Genomic DNA, 18855 nt, shown 5'->3' on the forward strand with positions numbered 1-18855 from the left:
AAATTGGGTGGTTTTGTCTTTTTATTGAATTGTAAGTATATATAACTGTAAGCATATATATATATATATAAATTTTCTGGATATAAGGACTATGTCAGATATTGGAAATAATTCCTTGTAGTTTGTGGGTTGTGCTTTCACTTTCTCAGTGAGATCTTTCAGAGAGCAGAACGTTCTTAATTTTGATAAAGACCTTTATGATTTTTTTTCCCTTTATGGTCATATATTTTATGTCCTGAGAAATCTTTGCCTATGCAAAAACAAAGATTTTCTCTTGTGCTTTCTTCCAGAAGTTTTATTATTTTACTTTTTCATTTAGGTCTATAGTCTAATTTGAGTTAAATTTTGTTTGTGATGAGAGACTGAGGTCAACGTTCACTTTTGTCCAGGTGGATATTCAGCTGTCTCAGCACCATTTATTGGAACAAATTATCCTTTCCTCATTAGATACCTTGGCACTTTTGTCAAGTATCTATTGACCATTGGGTTCTATTGATCTATATGTCTATCCTTAAGTCAGTACCACACTACTGTCCTTTTTATTATAATCTTATAATAAATCTTAAAATCAGGTAGGGTAGGTCCTCTAACTTCTTCTTTAAGAGATTTCAGTCTCCTTTTTTCTTTGCATTTCCTTATAAATTTTAGATTCCACTTGTAAATTTGGTTTTGATGGGATTACAGTTGACTATGTAGGTCAATTAGGGGAGAATTGACATTTTAACAATATTTAGTCTACCAGTTCACGAATGTGGCATATCTTTCCGTTTATTTTGGTCCTCTTTAATTTGTCTTCTACTTTCAGAGTAGAGATCTTGCCCAGTATTTTTTAGAGGTATATGATATTTCGGAACTATCATAAATGAAATTAGTTTTCATTTCATTTCACCTTCCAGTTGTTCACTGTGAATATGAGAAACACAATTAGTATGTATATATTGTTGTTATATCCTGTGGTGTGGCAGAATTCATCTTACTTTTTTTCTTTCTTTTTCTCTTTTTTTGTGTATAAAGTATATAGGATTTTCTACCTACATAACCATGATGTCTCCCCCCACCCCACAAAAAATTTTTACTTTTTCCTTTATAATTATCATGCCTTTTTTGTCTTTTGACTTAGTGAACTGGTTAAGACTTACAGTGTTTAATAGACATGGTGAGAGGTTATCCTGCCTTGTTCCCAGTCTTAAGGAAAAAAGTATTGATGTTTCACTATGAAGTATGATGTTAACGGTAGGTCTAGATGCCCTTTATCACAGTGAAGAAATTCCTTTTTCTTCCTAGTTTGTTGGGAGCTTTTATCATGAATGGGATATTGAATGTTGAGTTCTGTCAAATACTTTTCTTTTTGCCATTTATTGAGATGATTATATATTCTTCTCCTTTATTCTACTAATATTGTGAATAACGTTGATTTTTGAATGTTAAAATAAGTTGCATTTCTGCAATAACTCTACCTGGGTGTATTATGCTTTTTTATATATAGCTGGATTCTATTTGCTATTTTGTTAAGGATTTTTGCTTATATGTCATAAGGAATACCGATATGTAATTTCCTTTTCTTGCAACATCTCTTTGTCAGTTATTGATATGAGAGCAATAATGGCTTTATGATATAAGGTAGGAAATGTTCCTCCTGTTTTCTGAATTTGGGTTAGTTTTGTATTCTTTCTTTCTTTAATGTCTTATAGAATTTATCATTAAAATTGTCTGGGCATATAGTTTTATCCTTTAGGAAACTTATTTGATTATGAATTCAATTTCTTTAATAGCTATGGGAGATATTTAGATTTTCTATTTCTTCTTATGTCAGTTTTGATAAGTTATACATTTTCAATAAGTTAATTTCATTTAAATTGCCGTATTTATTGGCATAAAGCTGTCCTAATGTCCCCTTATGATCCCTTTGATGTTTGTAGGGTCTCTAGTGGCACTTCTTTTTATTCTTTGTGTTGAGAGTTTATGTTTCTCTTTTTTTGTCATGGTCATTTTTCTTAGGGATTTATTGATTTTATGAATCTTTCAAAGAGTGAGTTGATCTTGAATGTATTTTTTTGGTTAAACTTTCAGACACTTATTTATTCTTCCACATTACCAATCATGGATTATTATGAGTCAGTTCTCATAATTATGAGTGGCTATGTCTCCTGTCTCCTTAGGATAACAGCACTGTTGAGAGACTGTGGCATCCAGTGGGGAACTTCAGTCTTTGGTTAGTGTTAGAGCCCCTGGCTTCACAGCCCCATGAGCGTTCTTTAACATGACCTACTAACTGTAAATTTTAATGAAGGACTGGATATATTTATATGATCCCAACTGTTGACAAGGATATGACACAATAGGAACCCCATGTGTTTTTCTTAAGAGTGTAACTTGGCAAAGCTGATGTGTGAAAAGCTTGTAATTATAGAAACCATGAATATGTCCCAGAAAATGCTACATACACTTGGATGTAGAAACACTCATATATAGGTCCAGACAGGGGTGTGTAGGAATGCGTTTATTACAGCATTATTTATGATCATGAAATCTGGAAGCATCATATGTGTCTATTTCTGGGAAATATTATTAGATAAAAATAATAGAAATGTTAAAAAAAACATAACATGCAGCAATTCAGAAGCAGTGATCATGAAGTATGGGATAGAGCAGTAATACAATACCATTAATATCATTTCTAAGTATTCTACAGCTTACAAAAATACAAACCATCCAAGGAAAAACACCACACATATTGGAGTGATGCCAGTGGTGGAGAAAGGAGTGAGGAAATGTATTTTGTGATCAAGGATTAAGAAAAAGGAAGAAAAAAAGAGCAATAGAGGAGACTTACACAGTCCAACAGAATAATATGAATGAGCTGAATACTGTAGTCTCTGAGCTCCCAAACACATATTCATACACATACACACACACCCTCTCCCACACATACTTATACACACACACACACACACACACACCAAAAAGTAAAACAAAAAGTCAGATTAGATAACATCCTGGCATTGGAACTGGTTAAAATTATGATGGTATATTCATACAATGGAATATTATGAACCTGTTAAATACAATGAAGTGCTAATAGGAAACAGTCACAAGTGTTTCATATTAAGGTTAAATAGCAAAGTCGTGAACTCTGCGAAGAGTATGGTACTATTTGCGTTATAACAAAGAATATACGTAAACGCTTGCACATGCACGGACGGACTCTGGATAGACACAGAAAACAATAGTAACAGTGATTGCTTCTAGGAAGGATAGCTAGATAGCTGACAGACAGCTGTGGGAGGGGAGATTTACATTTTGCCACATATCATTTCTTTTAAATTTTATACTCTATTTGCATTACCCATTCAAACAAAAAAAAGAAATGCACTGTTAAAAAAAATTATGGTTGATATCCAAGAAAGGGAGTGTATTTTTCCCTGTACAAGGAAATGTGCAGTATATGTTGGAAAAAAGTAACTAGTGATGGTTATATTTTAAAGACATTATTAGTCAAGGACATAGACTGTGTCAGTTACATCTGAAATATTCACTTTTAGGGATAACCGTCTTCCCTGTATACTGCATAAGATGTTGCCCTTATGACATATAATTTTACGGTATTTACAACCATAATACAATTTTGTCTTCTTCACACCCTTGTGAGGCAATGTATTGCTACCTTACAGTTACCTACTTTCTTGTTGCTTATGTGAATTTCAAGAAGAAAGGGAAGGAGTTCCTATTTATAAAATCCATGTTTGGGTTTAATGTTACTTCCATATTTCAGATCATCCTTATTTCCATTTGCTTTTAATACATAGTTATGGAACATCTACTGTGCCTAGTTCTGGGGATTCAAAACTGAGTAAAACCGTTTTTGCCCGTAGGTAGCTCTCAGGGGAGGCAAGGAAGAGAGACTAAATTGTCAACACTATTATATGATGTAAGAATAAATGCTTGAGTGTCCCAGCAGAGGGTTTAATTAAGCTTGGTGATGTCAGAGCAGTCTTCATAGAGGAAGTATGTTGGTTATCTATTGCTGTGTGACAAATTTCCCCTGAAAACGTAATGACTTAATGAACATCTCAAGGTTTCCATGGTTTGGAATTTGAGAGTGGATTAGTCAGGTAGTTCTGGATCATGGTCTCTCTCGAGGTTGCTGTCAAGTTGGTCAGGGAAATGGTCATGAAGACTTGAGTGGGGCTGGAGGATTTGCTTCTAGGATAGCTCATTTGCATAATTGTTGGCCAAAAGATTCAGTTTCTCTCTGGCTTGTAGCAAGAGGCCTAAGTTCCTTGCCAGTAGACCACCTCATAGAGATGCTTGAGTGCCTTCACATAGCAGCTGACTTCCCCCAGTGTGAATAAGAGATAGTGTGGGGCGGAGGCATCAATGCCCATTACAGTTACTTCTACCATATTCTGTTTGTTACAAGTGAGTCAGTAAAGCAGCCCACACTCAAACCCACACTTTTTGGAAGGCAATGTGACAAAATATTTGCAGACATGTTTTAAAACCACATACTTTACCTACATAAAAGTAGGTAAAGCTAGGGTAAAATTTAGAAGGATGAATAGGAGTCAACCAAGTTCCATGAAATGCTATGTCTAAAAGCTTGGAGCCACAAGGGAACATGGCACCTGGGGATTTCAGTTTTGTGTGGCTAAATGTAGAGTCTGAGAAGTGGCAGGAAATGAAGTAGAGGAGGCAGTGATTGAAAAAAAAATAAGAAATGTTTCTCTATTAAAAAAAAAATCTAGTGACTCTTGGGAGAATGGGTTGAATGTGAACATAAGTGGAGGTGAAGACAACAGTTTGGCTATAAAAGAAGCGTAGATGAGGAGTGTTGAGTCCTAAGTTTTGGCAATACTGTGCACAGAGAGAACAGGACAGAATCATTTGATATTTAGAAGTAGAATCAGCAGAAGGACAAAGGAGGTGTCAGGGATGGTTTCTGGGTTGGTAGATGTCAAGTACATCCACATTCACAGGGAACACGGGAGTCAGAGCAGATAGAGCTGGGATATTGGGGAGATTCCAAGTTTGACTTTAAACATGTTGAGTTTGGGGTGCCTGAGTGGCTCAGTCGGTTATGCGTCTAAGTCTTGATTTCAGCTCAGGTCACGATCTCAGAATTGTGCTGTACACGGAGCCTGCTTAAGATTCTCCCTCTCCCTCTGCCCTTCCTCCCTCCTCTCTCTCTCTCTCTGTCTCTCTCTCTCCCCCTCTATAAAAAAAAAAAAAGTAAAACATGTTGAGTTTGAAATGCATGCGAGACACTAGACAGAGCTAGCAGGACTCAGTTCCATATGTAAGTATAAAGCTGAGACTGTCCGGTAGAGAGGAAGAAAGGATTAAAGATTTCATTTATTTATTTATTTTTATGGGTGGCATTTGGACATTTTTTTATGCTCAGGGAAAGAACCAGCAGAAAGTAGGAGGTTGATGAGAAAGGAAAGGAGCTAGATGAAATGTAGTGTCTGAGAGGGTGGGGAGAGAATTCAGAGCATGGATGAAGGGACTGGCTTAATATAATAGGGAGAACATCTGCTCCCCTAAAGACGAAAGAGGTAAGGTTTGAAGAGAATGTAGAAACCTGTTTTCATGGAAAGTCAGGACAAAGCACAGGGAATTCTTGCTACATGGGTCCTATTTTCTGTTGAACTATAAAGTGAGCTTATTTGCTAAGGGGGCAGGAGTGGGAGAGGGCTGGACTGTGTTGGAAGTCTTGAAGGGAACAGTGAAGATTTGCCAAATGTAGAATTCTAGGTTGGCTTTTCTTTTTCTTTCCTTCAGCACTATGTATATGTCCTGTCACTGCCTTCTGGCCCCCAGTGTTTTCTGATGAGACACTAGTTGTTACTCTTATTAAAGATCCTTGTATGAGATGTGTTGCTTCTCTCTTGGTCCTTTCAAGAGTCTTTGTCTTTCAGTAATTTGATTATAATGTGTCTAGTGTGGATTTCTTTGAGTTTGCCCTACTTGGATTTTGTTGAGCTTCTTGGAACTATAAATGAATATCATCAAATTTGGAGAGTGATCATTGTTTCTTTATATATTCTTTCTGCCCTTTTCCTCTCTTCTGCTGAGATGTCCATTATGTATAGGTTGGCACACTTGATTGTGTCCCACAGGCCTCTGCGGCTGTTTATTTTTTCATTCCTTTTTTCTCCCCAGTTTTTCATACTTGATAATCTCAGTGGATCTATCTTCAGGTTCATTGATTCTGTCTTTTGCTAGCTTAAACCTACAGGTGAGCCCCTCTAGTGGAATTTTATTTTCAGTTATTGTACTTTTCCAGAATTTCTATTTGGTTCTTTTTATAATCTCAGTCTCTTTACTGATATTTTCTATTTGGTGAGACATCATACTCATGCTGATTCCATTTTGTTCCCTCTCAAGGCGTCTAGGGTGCTGATTTTCACTGTAATGAAGAGGCTATTGGTTTTCAGTGTGCCATGTAGCTAGAGAGAAGGGGATGGCACCAAAGCAAGTTAAAACCCCAGTAGGCTTGCTGTCCTTAATAAACATTCATCTACTTTGATCAAATAACACGGCCCAGCTTGTTGCCAGACTTTGGCTAATTTCTAGAGCTCTGAAAAGTTGATTTTGACAGTTTTTTCCAGTGTTCTCATTAGTTCTATGGAAGAGGATTTCTGGAGGTCTTTACTCTGTCTTGCTGATGACACTCAGTGATAAAAATTAGAAATGGCTGTTTAGTGGGATGTAACAGAGAGCTGGTTGCGAACAGATAAAAAGAGTGCAGAGAAACATTAAGGGTCCCACTGAGATTGGAGACTATGAGCTAGTCTAGTAGTGGTGCCAATCTGCCGTGTGCCTGTGCTTTCCAGCACGGTCAGCAGAGCAAGTATGGATGTTGAGGAGAACGAAAACCCTGAAGTCAGACAAAGATTGGGGTTGACAGCAAATAAGGAGAAGAGAAATAGGGCCGAAGACATCAAAGGCTATCTAGATAAGGGAAGCCTAGGAAGAAGTTAATGTATTCAAGGAGAGAATGTGTTTGTGCAGGAAGTGAGGAAACTAGAAGGAAAAGGTGGTGATCAGAGGATGGCATGGTATCTGAAAGTTGGGAATTTAGAGAGAACCATTGATTGTTGGTGGGCAAGTTTGTCTCACCGAAGTTCCATGGGCAAGAGGTGGGCTAGTGTAGTATACTCCACGGTGAAGGCTGAGATCCTGTTTCTTGTCTACCACTGTGTCCCCGTATACGATAGAATGCCTTCCTCATAGTAGGGATTTGACTGTTCTTTTTTTTTTTTTTTTAAAGATTTTATCTATTTGACAGAGAGAGACACAGCGAGAGAGGGAACATAAGCAGGGGGAGTGTGAGAGGGAGAAGCAGGCTTCCCGCTGAGTGGAGAGCCCGATGTGGGGCTCGATCCCAGGACCCTGGGACCATGACCTGAGCCGAAGGCAGATGCTTAACGACTGAGCCACCCAGGCACCCCGGGGTTTGACTGTTCTTTATGGAAAATACATAAGAAAGATTTATTTTCTAATTGAAGGAATCAATAAGGGGAGAAAATGACGTCTGAGTTGGGTGTGGAAGGGATCAAAATGTCAAGTAGAGAGTAGATGAGGAGAGCATTTCTGCCAGAGGGAAATTATATCTGATGTAATTAAGTATAGTAAGAGTTGAGGGATGATTGGTAGTGTCTCGTTGGGCAAAATTATGAGCTACAAGTGGGGAGAAAACACTACTGGTTGAAGGTGAAGGATTAGGACAAAATATGGAATATCTTGAAAGCCCAGCTAAGAAATGTGGATAAATTTGTGCAAGGAATTCTAGCCTCAGGAAGTTTTAAAGCAAAAGCTTGATGTGTGATCACAGTTTACAATAGCAATATAACTATGGCAACAGTGGGAAGGAACAGATTGGAGGGGGAGAGTGCTCGGAGATAGAGAGACCAGTTGGGAAGCTTTGGAAAATTTGTGATTTTCAGAACAAGGATGGTGAACATGGAAATGAAAAGATAGATGGGAGAGATTTTATGGAATAAAGCAAAATAAATCTGGTGATCACTGAGATAAGATTAAAAACATAACTGGCTGTGTTGCCCTTGCTGACATTAAAAAAAAGTTAAGGGCATAAAAATTTTGATAAAATTGAATCTAACCCTATGTACTTAAATCACGGTTGGGTTAAATTTGTTTTCTATTCATCAGCAGAATGCTTACATATGACACCTTGAATATGAACTCAGTATGTGAAACATACTACCTTTGGAGTATTGTTCTAAATATCATTTTAAGACATTTGAAACACTAAGTTATTCTTCCCACAAGGTTTTATCAAAGTTTGAATTGTTTTATTAGAAATAATACCAGGAAGTTGAAAGGATGACTGGTTAGTATCAATAATTTTTAAAATTGTTATGTGTAAACACACCTGAAGGATATGTGTAGAAATTTTTTTAGACATGTATAAAATTTTTAAAGAGACTGGCCTGCCTGCCTTTATAGCTTATTCTAAGTAACTTACATTTTTTAATACATAATTAGATCTTGACTGCCCCCTAGTGGTAAGTATCTTTTAAAAGTAGGGTTTGGAGTAGAGCATGTATGGATGCTTTAGGTCCTATTTGGTCAGTCATTGGTGTGTGCCCTCTTTGTGCCAGGATCCCTGGGGTCCTGGGAACACAGGATTTTATCAGGTCTTACCATTTATCTTGAGGTGGTTTGTTAAAGGCACAATTTCTGAATTTCTTCTTTGAGTATCAATATCCTTGATAAAATTCACCAGGAATACATGGGCTAATGGTTCATTTTTTTAATGTCAGTTATTATTATGTTCATTATAACAATATAAGAAAATCATCTATACATACTTACATGAGCTAGAATCACCTACCAAACTTATATGAATGTATAGTGTTTAAGGAAAGCGTAAGAATTACATATTTGGGGGGAGAGCTCTATGCCTTTGAGACTAACACTGCCCGTTAGGTATTTGCCTGGGCACCTGTGTCCAGGCTCAGGAAAGTCTTTGTTCCTAGATACAATCTCACAGCTACTTAAAGAACACCTACTTTGTGTCCAGATGATCGATGCCACGGGGTATGCAAAAGAAATTGTTACAGATTGCCTGGGATCTTTTTTTTTTTAACTTCCATAGATCCAGATTTCCATTTAATGTTAGTATTTTATCAAGAAATAGAATGCTGAACTGTTGCTTCTTGCAACCATGGTTGTAAGCTGCCCTAAACTAATGTAAAAAATATAGAATAGGAACCATGAATCATACAGACGTTTGGAGGAAGATCCATAGAAGTTACAAGTCCCTTGCATAATGGTGTCTATGAATAGCATGTGCACTTCCAGTTCAGGTCGAGTCTCATCAATGAGTGTAAGAATAATGCGGCAGCTAAGGTCAGGAAAAAAGAATACCAAGACCAAGAAATTCTGCATTGGTGCCTGTGATTGCCACACATTTTTCATATGCTGCCCCCTATTTCATCTGTATGTAGAGATGTTTCTTGGTAAATCTTATTACCAAGAGAAATTTGTAGTGGCTTTTTAAGGAAATGATCTGTTACATTTTTATACCAAATTTGCCTTCCAACATACTTGATGTAAGCTCATATTAAAATTTGTTTGCTTTCCTTGAAAACACTGTGCATGTGAGTGGGGTCCAATGGCCTGGAAACATAAAAAGGGAAAAAAGAACTTGTGAGTTTTTTTTAATATTTTAGTTTTCTAAAGAACAGAATATTTTATCCTTAGAAAATTGGGAGTTTAATTTATTAGTACATACTAGAATAGAGTGTATGATTTTATCTGCAAATGTTGACATAATTAAAAATATGGATAACTACACGGGAACTTTTTTCTTTCATGAAAAGTAACTTCCAAATGTCCGTGTGGATCATGGTTCAATATTCTGTATGCCTTATAGTAATTCAGGGAAGGTTGCAACCATGACTTAAGGAAGTAATGGATCAGTGTGCCGTTACTTGAGGAAATATTACATCTGAAAATTTGACTTCTTTTTTTACTATTGCAATATTTAGAATTTTTTTTTAAGTAGGCTCCACACCCACTGTGGGGCTCGAACTCATAACATTGAGATCAAGCATTGCATGCTTTACCGACAGCCAGCCAGGTGCCCCTGGGCTATTTTCTTAATTGCAGTAACCGCCTCTAAGTATCATAAAATCTGATCATATTTTTTTCCTCAAAAAGCAGTTTGCTCTCCTATCTCCCAAAAATCATTGTTACTAAGTAACAGACATGAGAGTTTTTTATCCTTCACCATAGAGATGTTTCTCATTCAGGTTCCTGTCCACCCCCAACTTGAATGTATTAGAAGCAAACTTTTTCCTCTTCAGAGGATTTTGTACATGCAGCATGCTCCATATACTATTATGAATGTCTTATTTTTAAACTATTAGTGCATTTTTCAGCGAGATGTTTGAATGTATTGCATGATGTGTGTGTGTGTGTGTGTGTGTGAGCACCCATGCAAGTTGGCATTTTGAATTGGAGGCTGTCACTGCTAGAGACATGACAGTTGCTTGGAGCAGACTAGGTTGTTAGGGGTGTGCATGGGTGTGTAAGTTGGGGGGGGAGATGGAACAACAAAGTATTGCCTATTCAGAAGCTTAAGCTTAATCCAGCTTTTGAAAGATTTAGCAAGAGATACAGTTCACCTGTATGTCCTGCAATCAATAGAAACATCTTAGTCCATTGTTTCTTGATGCCAGTCTAATCTTCAGTAGATGATCTGGCTGTGTGTTTATTGGCACCCTTGAAAGCTTATTTGAATTATTTTTATAGTTCTTGTTTGTTCATATCAAATCATGGTTAAGCTGATATTAAACTTCTATTATTTATAAGGTCGTTCCCATCTCCTGAAAGGAAAACAGATGAGAACTAATATTTAACCAGGACCTGTTGATTCTGTGCCTACTTTTGGAGGCAGAATGGAAAGAACAGGGGCTGTAGCATTGGGCAGCTCTGGAATTCTTCCATTTGTTAGTTGTGTGACTTTGGTCAACGTCACTTAAATGTTGTCTTCTATCTAACCCAGAACTTAGCTGAGCTGACAGTTTATCCTTTGACATATCAACTCAGTGGACCCTTGTCCTCATGCCCTGTGATTTTCTAAGGACTTAGGTTCTCATGGCTGTCCTGGCTCCAGGCCCCTTGGTCTGAGGTTTTGTATTCCTGGCATTTTCCATCCATGTGCATCTTATTTTTACATATTCATATGCCCCCCCACCTTTGCACCACACTGATCCTTGATGTTGGACTTGGCCCTTTTCTTTTTCCTCAAAACTTAAACACAACATTTGTATGTGTAGCACATTATGATGAAGGTGTGAGATATTAGCAGAGCTTTGCTCTTAGCCATCCTGTCTGGGAAATTAGTCAATGGTTACCCTTCTCTGCTATTTATCTCTTTACCTTATTGCTTTCTCTCTCCTTCTCACCTTCTGGCTGCTTCTTCCTTCTTCTCCCTCACCCCCAAATGTCTATTCATTTCTTGGGCAGAACAGTTCAGGTCTCTTTTATTGACTTTTTCCCATCCATGACCTCAAGTTCATCTCAGATTCCACTGCCAAACCACCAAGAGGCTGGGAGGCTTTCCCCTGCACAGAGTTCCCTCCTGAACCCAGGGCTAACGGGGGAAGCACTGCCCACCCCTGCGATGTTGCTGAGGTTTGACAACCAGTTTCTCCAGTGGGGGCCCTTGTGCTTTCCCTTTCTCCAGTCTGGTTCCATGGGATGGTGGCTGATCCATGTGCATGGAAACACTTCATAAAACGTGAGCCTGGGTAAGAAAGACCGTATGGTTACCATCATCCCTGTTAACTTTAATTACAGATGTTATGGGACGTCCTCCCTCCTCTTTCAGTTTCCCACCCATTGATCCCTCGGATCTCTTTACCTTCACAGCTGCCAGAGCGGAAGTGTGTAGTGGCACCGGGGAGCGGTTCCGAATCTTCCGTGCTGAGAAGACCTACGCTGTCAAGGCAGGAAGGTGGTATTTTGAGTTCGAGGCAGTCACTGCGGGCGACATGAGGGTTGGCTGGAGCAGGCCAGGCTGTCAGCCTGATCAAGAGCTTGGCTCTGACGAACGTGCCTTTGCTTTTGATGGCTTCAAGGTGAGTAGACTTTGCTGAGCACCAGACGCTGAAGTTTGTAGGCTCCCGATTTTGTAGGCTGCTGTCTCCCGGGGCATGTACGTCTATGTGTGCCTCCATCACCGTCACTCCTTTGGGGAGGGCAGCAACATTAGGATTTTCTGGAGCACAAACCTGGAAAAAAAGGCTCCTGGTCCTTGTGATCTCAAAACATTCCCCTCCACACAACCCCCCCCCCCACACCCCCCAGTGAAATTCAAGAAGTAAAACATTGCTTCTCCGTTGTTATCAAAAAAATGAATCATCTTTGTCAGGAGTGTTAAAAATGCATATGCTAATTAAAAATGCATACGCTTTGACGCAGCAATTCCATAGAAGGAATTTATCCTCAAGCAATAATGGTAGGTGTACGCATTTAATAGCCATGAGAATGCTTAAGACAGTGTTGTTTAAAATCACAAAAAGTTTTCATTTTCTGATTGACTTATTTCGCTCAGCATAATACCCTCCAGTTCTATCCATGTCATTGCAAATGGCAGGATCTCATTCCTTTTGATGGCTGCATAATATTCCATTGTATATATTATTAGTAATTTTTCTTATGGTGGATGGAAGCTGGTCAGGTGCTTGTTCATTATTTACTTAGGCATTATATAAATGTTTAAAAATTATTTTATGTGTAAAAATATTTTAAAATAAAAAATATGTATATATGAATCTATCTACAGTAGGATAATGATAGCCATTTTTGATTGATAAAATTATATTTTATTCCTTTATCTTATTTTCTTATTTTCTTTGTGAATTTGCATTCCTTCTCATATGAAGGGAAAAGTTATTTTTAATTAAAAAAGGAAAATTAGAATAAATAAGCAATCATGAAGAGATTTGACATTTATACATATCTCATGTACTGAGGTATGCATGTGTGAGAAAGCGTTTCTAGGCTAGAAGTTAATATTGTATCTTCTGGAACAACTGACCCACTTTGTTTTGAAACACCACATTTCCTGAAAGTGTTTTTTATTCATATGGAAAATTTAACATCTTTGGATACCTAATTCACTGGAATAGATTTTTAAAAAGTACAATGTATTGTGCTTGGGAATAATCATATCACTGCTTTGCATTGGTGACTCTCCCCCCTTACATACCAATTCACAGTGGAGGCAGTTCTTATGAGGAAAAATGAAAAGATTTATCTGACAAAATAATATAACTAATTTTGTACCCATAAATCAGTGGACTATACTTAGAGATTCAAAAGTCACATTATCAAAACTATGTTTGAGATGTATTTATGTGATTTCACCTATGTATACAAGACATTGTTGGCGTGTGTATTTAATTTTTGACTCATTATTTCAGTAAATATCTTTTAGGTTTGATGTGAAGCTTTTTTGGTTTTAGTATATACTGAAATGTTTCAAGATTCCTGTTCTGTTAATGTATCCGTGGCATTGGTTCCAACGAATGGAATTGTATTTTGAAATAGATGAAAATTAGAATGTCATTTCCAATGATAAGTTCTCAGCTTCATTCTCTACTCACAGTTCTTTGTATTTTGGGAAATAGAGAAAAATGACCCATATCCTGGGAAACATTCGTTTTAGTGCAAAAAATTCATTTCTAAAGACTTAGAGGGTTTTGTTTTTTTAATAGAAAGTATGTTGGGTTAGATTTTTAAATTAATCGTTTCTCAAAATCATGAAATAGCATTTGGGTCTTTCCTCAAGATTCAATAACAGACAATGTTAGTATGAGGGATTCAGAATTCCCAGACACCTCCACGTCAGCTAGGGCATCACGCCACACTGATGCGTGCGGTAGGACTCAGTCCTTCCTCCTGCTGCGTTCGCAGAAGGAGCTGCTGTGAGTCATGCCAGCAGTGGTGGGTTGGTGGGTGGGTCCTCTTCTCCTGGCTTTTCCTGTGACAAGTGACTCTTCTGTCCCTAGGCCCAGCGGTGGCACCAGGGTAATGAGCACTATGGGCGCTCTTGGCAAGCAGGCGATGTGGTGGGGTGCATGGTTGACATGACAGAGCACACCATGATGTTCACGCTGAATGGCGAAATCCTTCTTGATGATTCGGGCTCAGAACTGGCGTTCAAGGACTTTGATGTTGGTGATGGTAAGTGTTCTGCATTTGGTGTTGCTTTCAGGTCTGCAGCAGGAATGGGCGAGTGTTTGCTCTCATGCTTCATAACCAGCCATCCTTGAGGGTGAACGAGAAGACGAGTTGCAGCTGTAAATTGCAAGGTTGCCATATGGCTCATTTGATCAGATCCCCTTGAAATTAGTTTAGCAGAAACACCACCTCTACTACTTAGTTAGGATTTCAATAAGGTAGAAATGGCTTTTATGCATGTGAATAAGAAAATAAATGGCAGGCAAAAGGATAGTTTTCCACAAACGTGAAATTTTCACTTAGAACTTCCCTGTATAATCAGCCGCTGATGGCTTCTTTCTGTTCATTCATTTCACAAAAATGTAATGAGAACCCACCACAGGCCAGGCCCTCTGCCGGATGCTGAGATGACAGAGATTAATAAAACATTCTCCTATTTTTGGGTAGGTTACAGTATACCCAGGGACGTCAATACTGGAATGCTTTCTATTTAGTAGAGAAACTCTAAATTGTAAAGAAGCACGACGCAGGGCTCTGAGATGACCTTGAGCAAGGTTGTAAAGGGAAGTTGAAAGCCCTTCGTGAAACAAATGAAAAATGGAAGAGCATTTATTCATTAGAGCCGCACTTCCAGGAAGGTGGCCACTGGCCACGTGGGGTTATTTGAATTCACATTAGTTGAAATGAAATACTGCTAAAATTGAGTTTCCTAGCGGCACTTGTTCCATTTCAAGTACGTAGTGCCCACCTGTGGCTAATGGTGGCCCTCTTGAACAGCACAGACGGAGAACACTTACAGCATCACAGGAAGTTGTATTCGATGGTGTTGCTCTAGAGCATGAAAACAAGAGAGTACAAAAATACAGTACAAAGAATTAGTAAAATATTATATAAATATCTCATCTTAAAATGAACTAACACATTTTTTTTTCAAAATGGCTTTTGGAGGGGTGCTTGGGTGGCTCAGTTGGTTAAGCGACCAACTCTTGATTTTGATTGGCTCAGGTCGTGGTCCTGGGGTCCATGAAGCCCCACGAGCCCCAGGTACACATCATTCATGTCCGTTCCTTGCTCAGCAGGGAGTCTGCTTCTCCCCTCTTTATGCCCCTCCCCCTGCTCATGCGTGCTCTCTCTCTTTCTCAAATGGATGAATAAAATCTTAAAAAAAAAAATCACTGATCCTCAAAAAGTTAGCCCCCTCATTATTTGTGTTAAGTTCTATATTCATTCATTCAATAAGCTTGTAAACAGGTATGACCATCATTTCTCAAATGCAGATTTGCAAAAGTGATAGGAATTCTACATTTTTTTAAAGGATTGTATTTATCTGAGAGAGAGAGAGAGCATGAGTAGGGGTGTAGGGGGAGAGGGAGAAGCAGACTCCCTAGTAAGCAGGGAACTTGATATGGGGCTCTATCCCAGGACCCCGAGATCATGACCTGAGCCGAAGGCAGCCACTTAACTGACTGAGCCACCCAGGCACCCCAGAATTCCACATTTTTATAACTTAATTTCTGTTTTGCACACCCGTATCTCTGGGTGGTAAAACTGGCCCTCTACCAACCTATCACCGGTCTCCCTTTCTGTGGGATTGTCTTTATGAGTGTTAATGTATCGGGGGAAGGTGGGAGAGGGGCTTTTTCTGTGGGTTCTGTCTATATTGATAGATGTGACCTGAGCTTTTATTTTTTTAATTGGTTGTTATTTAAAAATTGTTGTATACTGTGCCTCCTTCATTGGAAGGAAATGACTGTGTGAGTTCTGTTTGCTTAATTTATGCCATGTAGATTCAGAGGATGATGTTAGAATTATAAACAGCGTGGAATGCCCATCCATACTATTTAAGCACATGACAAATTTTAATGCTTGCAGCGCTGTTGCAAAGACCAGTCAGTCACATCGTGGAGGTGAAATAGACTCGGAGCGAGTCTGTCTGGTACAGTCTTATAAACAACGTTTTTGACTTTACACCTCACAGAATTTTTAAGATTTAAAAAAATGACTTGAAGCTTATTTTGGTACCTCTATTATAGAGTTAATATAGCATTCTGATGAATTGCCTGAAAATTTTATGGTACATATTGTTGGGCTTTTGTTGGAGGTGCTGGGGAGGTATCTTTTTGGTCTCCAAGGCAGGTTATTATTTTCACATAGCCATGATCATTCGCAATTACCTTTATAGAGGCCACTCATAATTCTAAATCTTCTTCCGTAAAATGGAGTTTATCCAGGCCTGTGACTTGAAAATGCTTTTTGGAGTGGAATTTTCCATTTCCCTCTCAATTAACTTTACACAGCTTACTGAAAAATAAGAAATTCGATGGGCCTGCTGTGGGTGTAACTAATGGGAGGTCTTGAGACGGGCTCCTTAGTTTCCCCGTCACTGCTGAGTGACAGCCCTCGAGACCACGGGGCACAGGAGAGCAAGTGTGAAAAGCCATGGGGTGCCCTGTTGTTGCTAAAGTACCGCAAAGGCTATCCTTGGAGCCAGTCTGCTCGGAGGGACAGAGAAGAGGGACTTGAGCACGTGGAATGCAGCCTCACGCATTCCTCTTCATCAGGACTCACTTAGATGTGTATGTAATTCTCCCAGCCCATATGCACTTAACTAATCAGGAGTCATTTCTATCACAAACCATGTTGCCTATAGTGGTTGACATTCTCATACCGTTATCCACAGAGTTCTCATAGCCAGTCAAGCTATGACCCCTGTCCCTTAGCAAGAACCTGAAGGGAGTTCTGACTTAACCTAGTGTATCTTAGTAAGGCCAGAGATGATTATCCCAAATCAAATTTGGGACTAAAGCTTTTTTTTTTTTTTTGAAAGTAATCATTTTTATATGGAGCACTTCTTGATACACTTCCTCAAGAGCCCAGTGGAGGTGATTCTTACCATGTTACGTGGGGGACAAGAGCAGGGCTAGTAGAGATTGGAGATATATATATCTCCATGGATATATATATATATATCCATTGATCTTACCACATAGTTCTTTTGATTGCTTTAATAACCAGTGTATATATGTTTGAGTTCACTGTCTCTGTAGCAATAAGGAAGAATTATGATGATGGTAAAACATGATGGTAAAACAGATATAAAGATATGTAGATGTAAGAAGAAGTTAAATATAGAACACTTACAAAATCTTTAGTACTTTAGCAACTATGGTACAGTCCTGTGCTAAGAAATCTGTTGTTGTAAAAAAAAAAAGTCTGTTGTAGTAAATTCTTTTTCAAACTTGTGATAGGACAAGAAACAAAATTGGAAGTGATGAGAATTGGAATAAAGGGAACAACAAATCTATCATTATTTGCAGATAATGTAATTATTTGCAGAGAAAACTGTAAAGAATCTATAGACGTTACTAGGAATAATTGAAGCATTTAGCAAGTTAGCATGTCTATGCTAGATGCAACCCTGAAACTAAATTAAGGAGAAGATAGCCTTCACAGTAACATCAGGTACTTGCAGTAACTAGTTATCACTCTAACAGAAGGTGTAGAATGCCTTTACAGAGAAAATCATTAAACTTTATTGAGAGAATAACTTTATTAAGAGATTCATCATATATGGTCAGCTGATCTTTGACAAGGATACCAAGAATACATATGGGAAATGGATAGTCTGTTTAATAACTAGTGTTGGGAAAACTGGATATCCACACATAAAAAAAGCAATTGGACCCTTTATCTAATTTTGGACCATACACAATGTTTTTGTGACTATACAAAAAAATCAACTCAAAGTGGACTAAAGATTTCATAAGACCTGAAAGTAAAATTACGAGGAGAAACATAGGGGAAAAGCTATTTGACAGTTGCCTTAGCAATGATTTTTTGGATGACACCAAAAGTAGTCAAGAAAAGAAAAAATGGATAAGTGAAATTACATCAGATTAAAAACCTTTTGCACAAGAAAGGATGCCATCAACACAATGAAAAGGCAACCTGATCGTGGATCACCACATCAAAAACTAATGATGTATTGTATGGTGACTAACATAACATAATAAAATTAAGAAAAAAAAAAAAAAGAAAAGAAAAGGCAACCTGGGAATGGGAAAAAATATTTGCAAGCCATATATCTGATAAAGGGTAATTTTCAAAATATATTTGCAACTCGTTGGCAAAAACAACAACAAATAACCTATTTTAAAAAAATGAACAAAGGAACTGAATAGATTTTTCTCCAAAGAAGACCTACAAGTGGCCAACAGTTATATGGAAAGGTGCTCAACATCACTAATCACCAGGGAAATGCAAATCAGCACTATAATGAGATATCACTTCACACCTGTCAGATGGCTATGATCAAAAAAAAAAAAAAAGAAAGATAGGAAGTGTTGATGAGGGTGTGGAGAAAAGGAAACCCTCATACACTGTTGGTGGGAATGTTAACTGGTACGTTGCAGGATTATTCATAATAAGGAAACAGCCTAAGTGTCTTTTGACAGATGAATGAATAAAGAAAATGAGAAATATACATACAATGGAATATTACTCAGCCTTAAAAAAAGAAGTGGATTCTGCCATTTGTGACAACATGGATAGCTGGACATTATACTAAGTGAAATAAGCCAGATACAGAAGGACAAATACTAAGTACTACACGGTACACGTAGATGATGAATCTAA

The 18855-nt window shown here is 38.1% G+C and overlaps 1 protein-coding gene across 1 annotated transcript in view; it reads left to right on the top strand.

Annotated features, from left to right (window-relative positions):
* Positions 1 to 18855, top strand: part of RYR2 (ryanodine receptor 2) — a 652366-nt gene that overhangs the window by 400639 nt on the left and 232872 nt on the right. Inside the window, exons 28-29 of the mRNA XM_081824340.1 lie at positions 11905 to 12113; positions 14049 to 14223. Coding sequence (XP_081680466.1) covers positions 11905 to 12113; positions 14049 to 14223 — 384 coding nt within the window. The remainder of the gene's footprint in view (positions 1 to 11904; positions 12114 to 14048; positions 14224 to 18855) is intronic.

This window comes from Leptonychotes weddellii, chromosome 6 (assembly GCF_054177405.1).
Source record: "Leptonychotes weddellii isolate Sample4059 chromosome 6, ASM5417740v2, whole genome shotgun sequence".
NCBI lineage: Eukaryota > Metazoa > Chordata > Mammalia > Carnivora > Phocidae > Leptonychotes > Leptonychotes weddellii.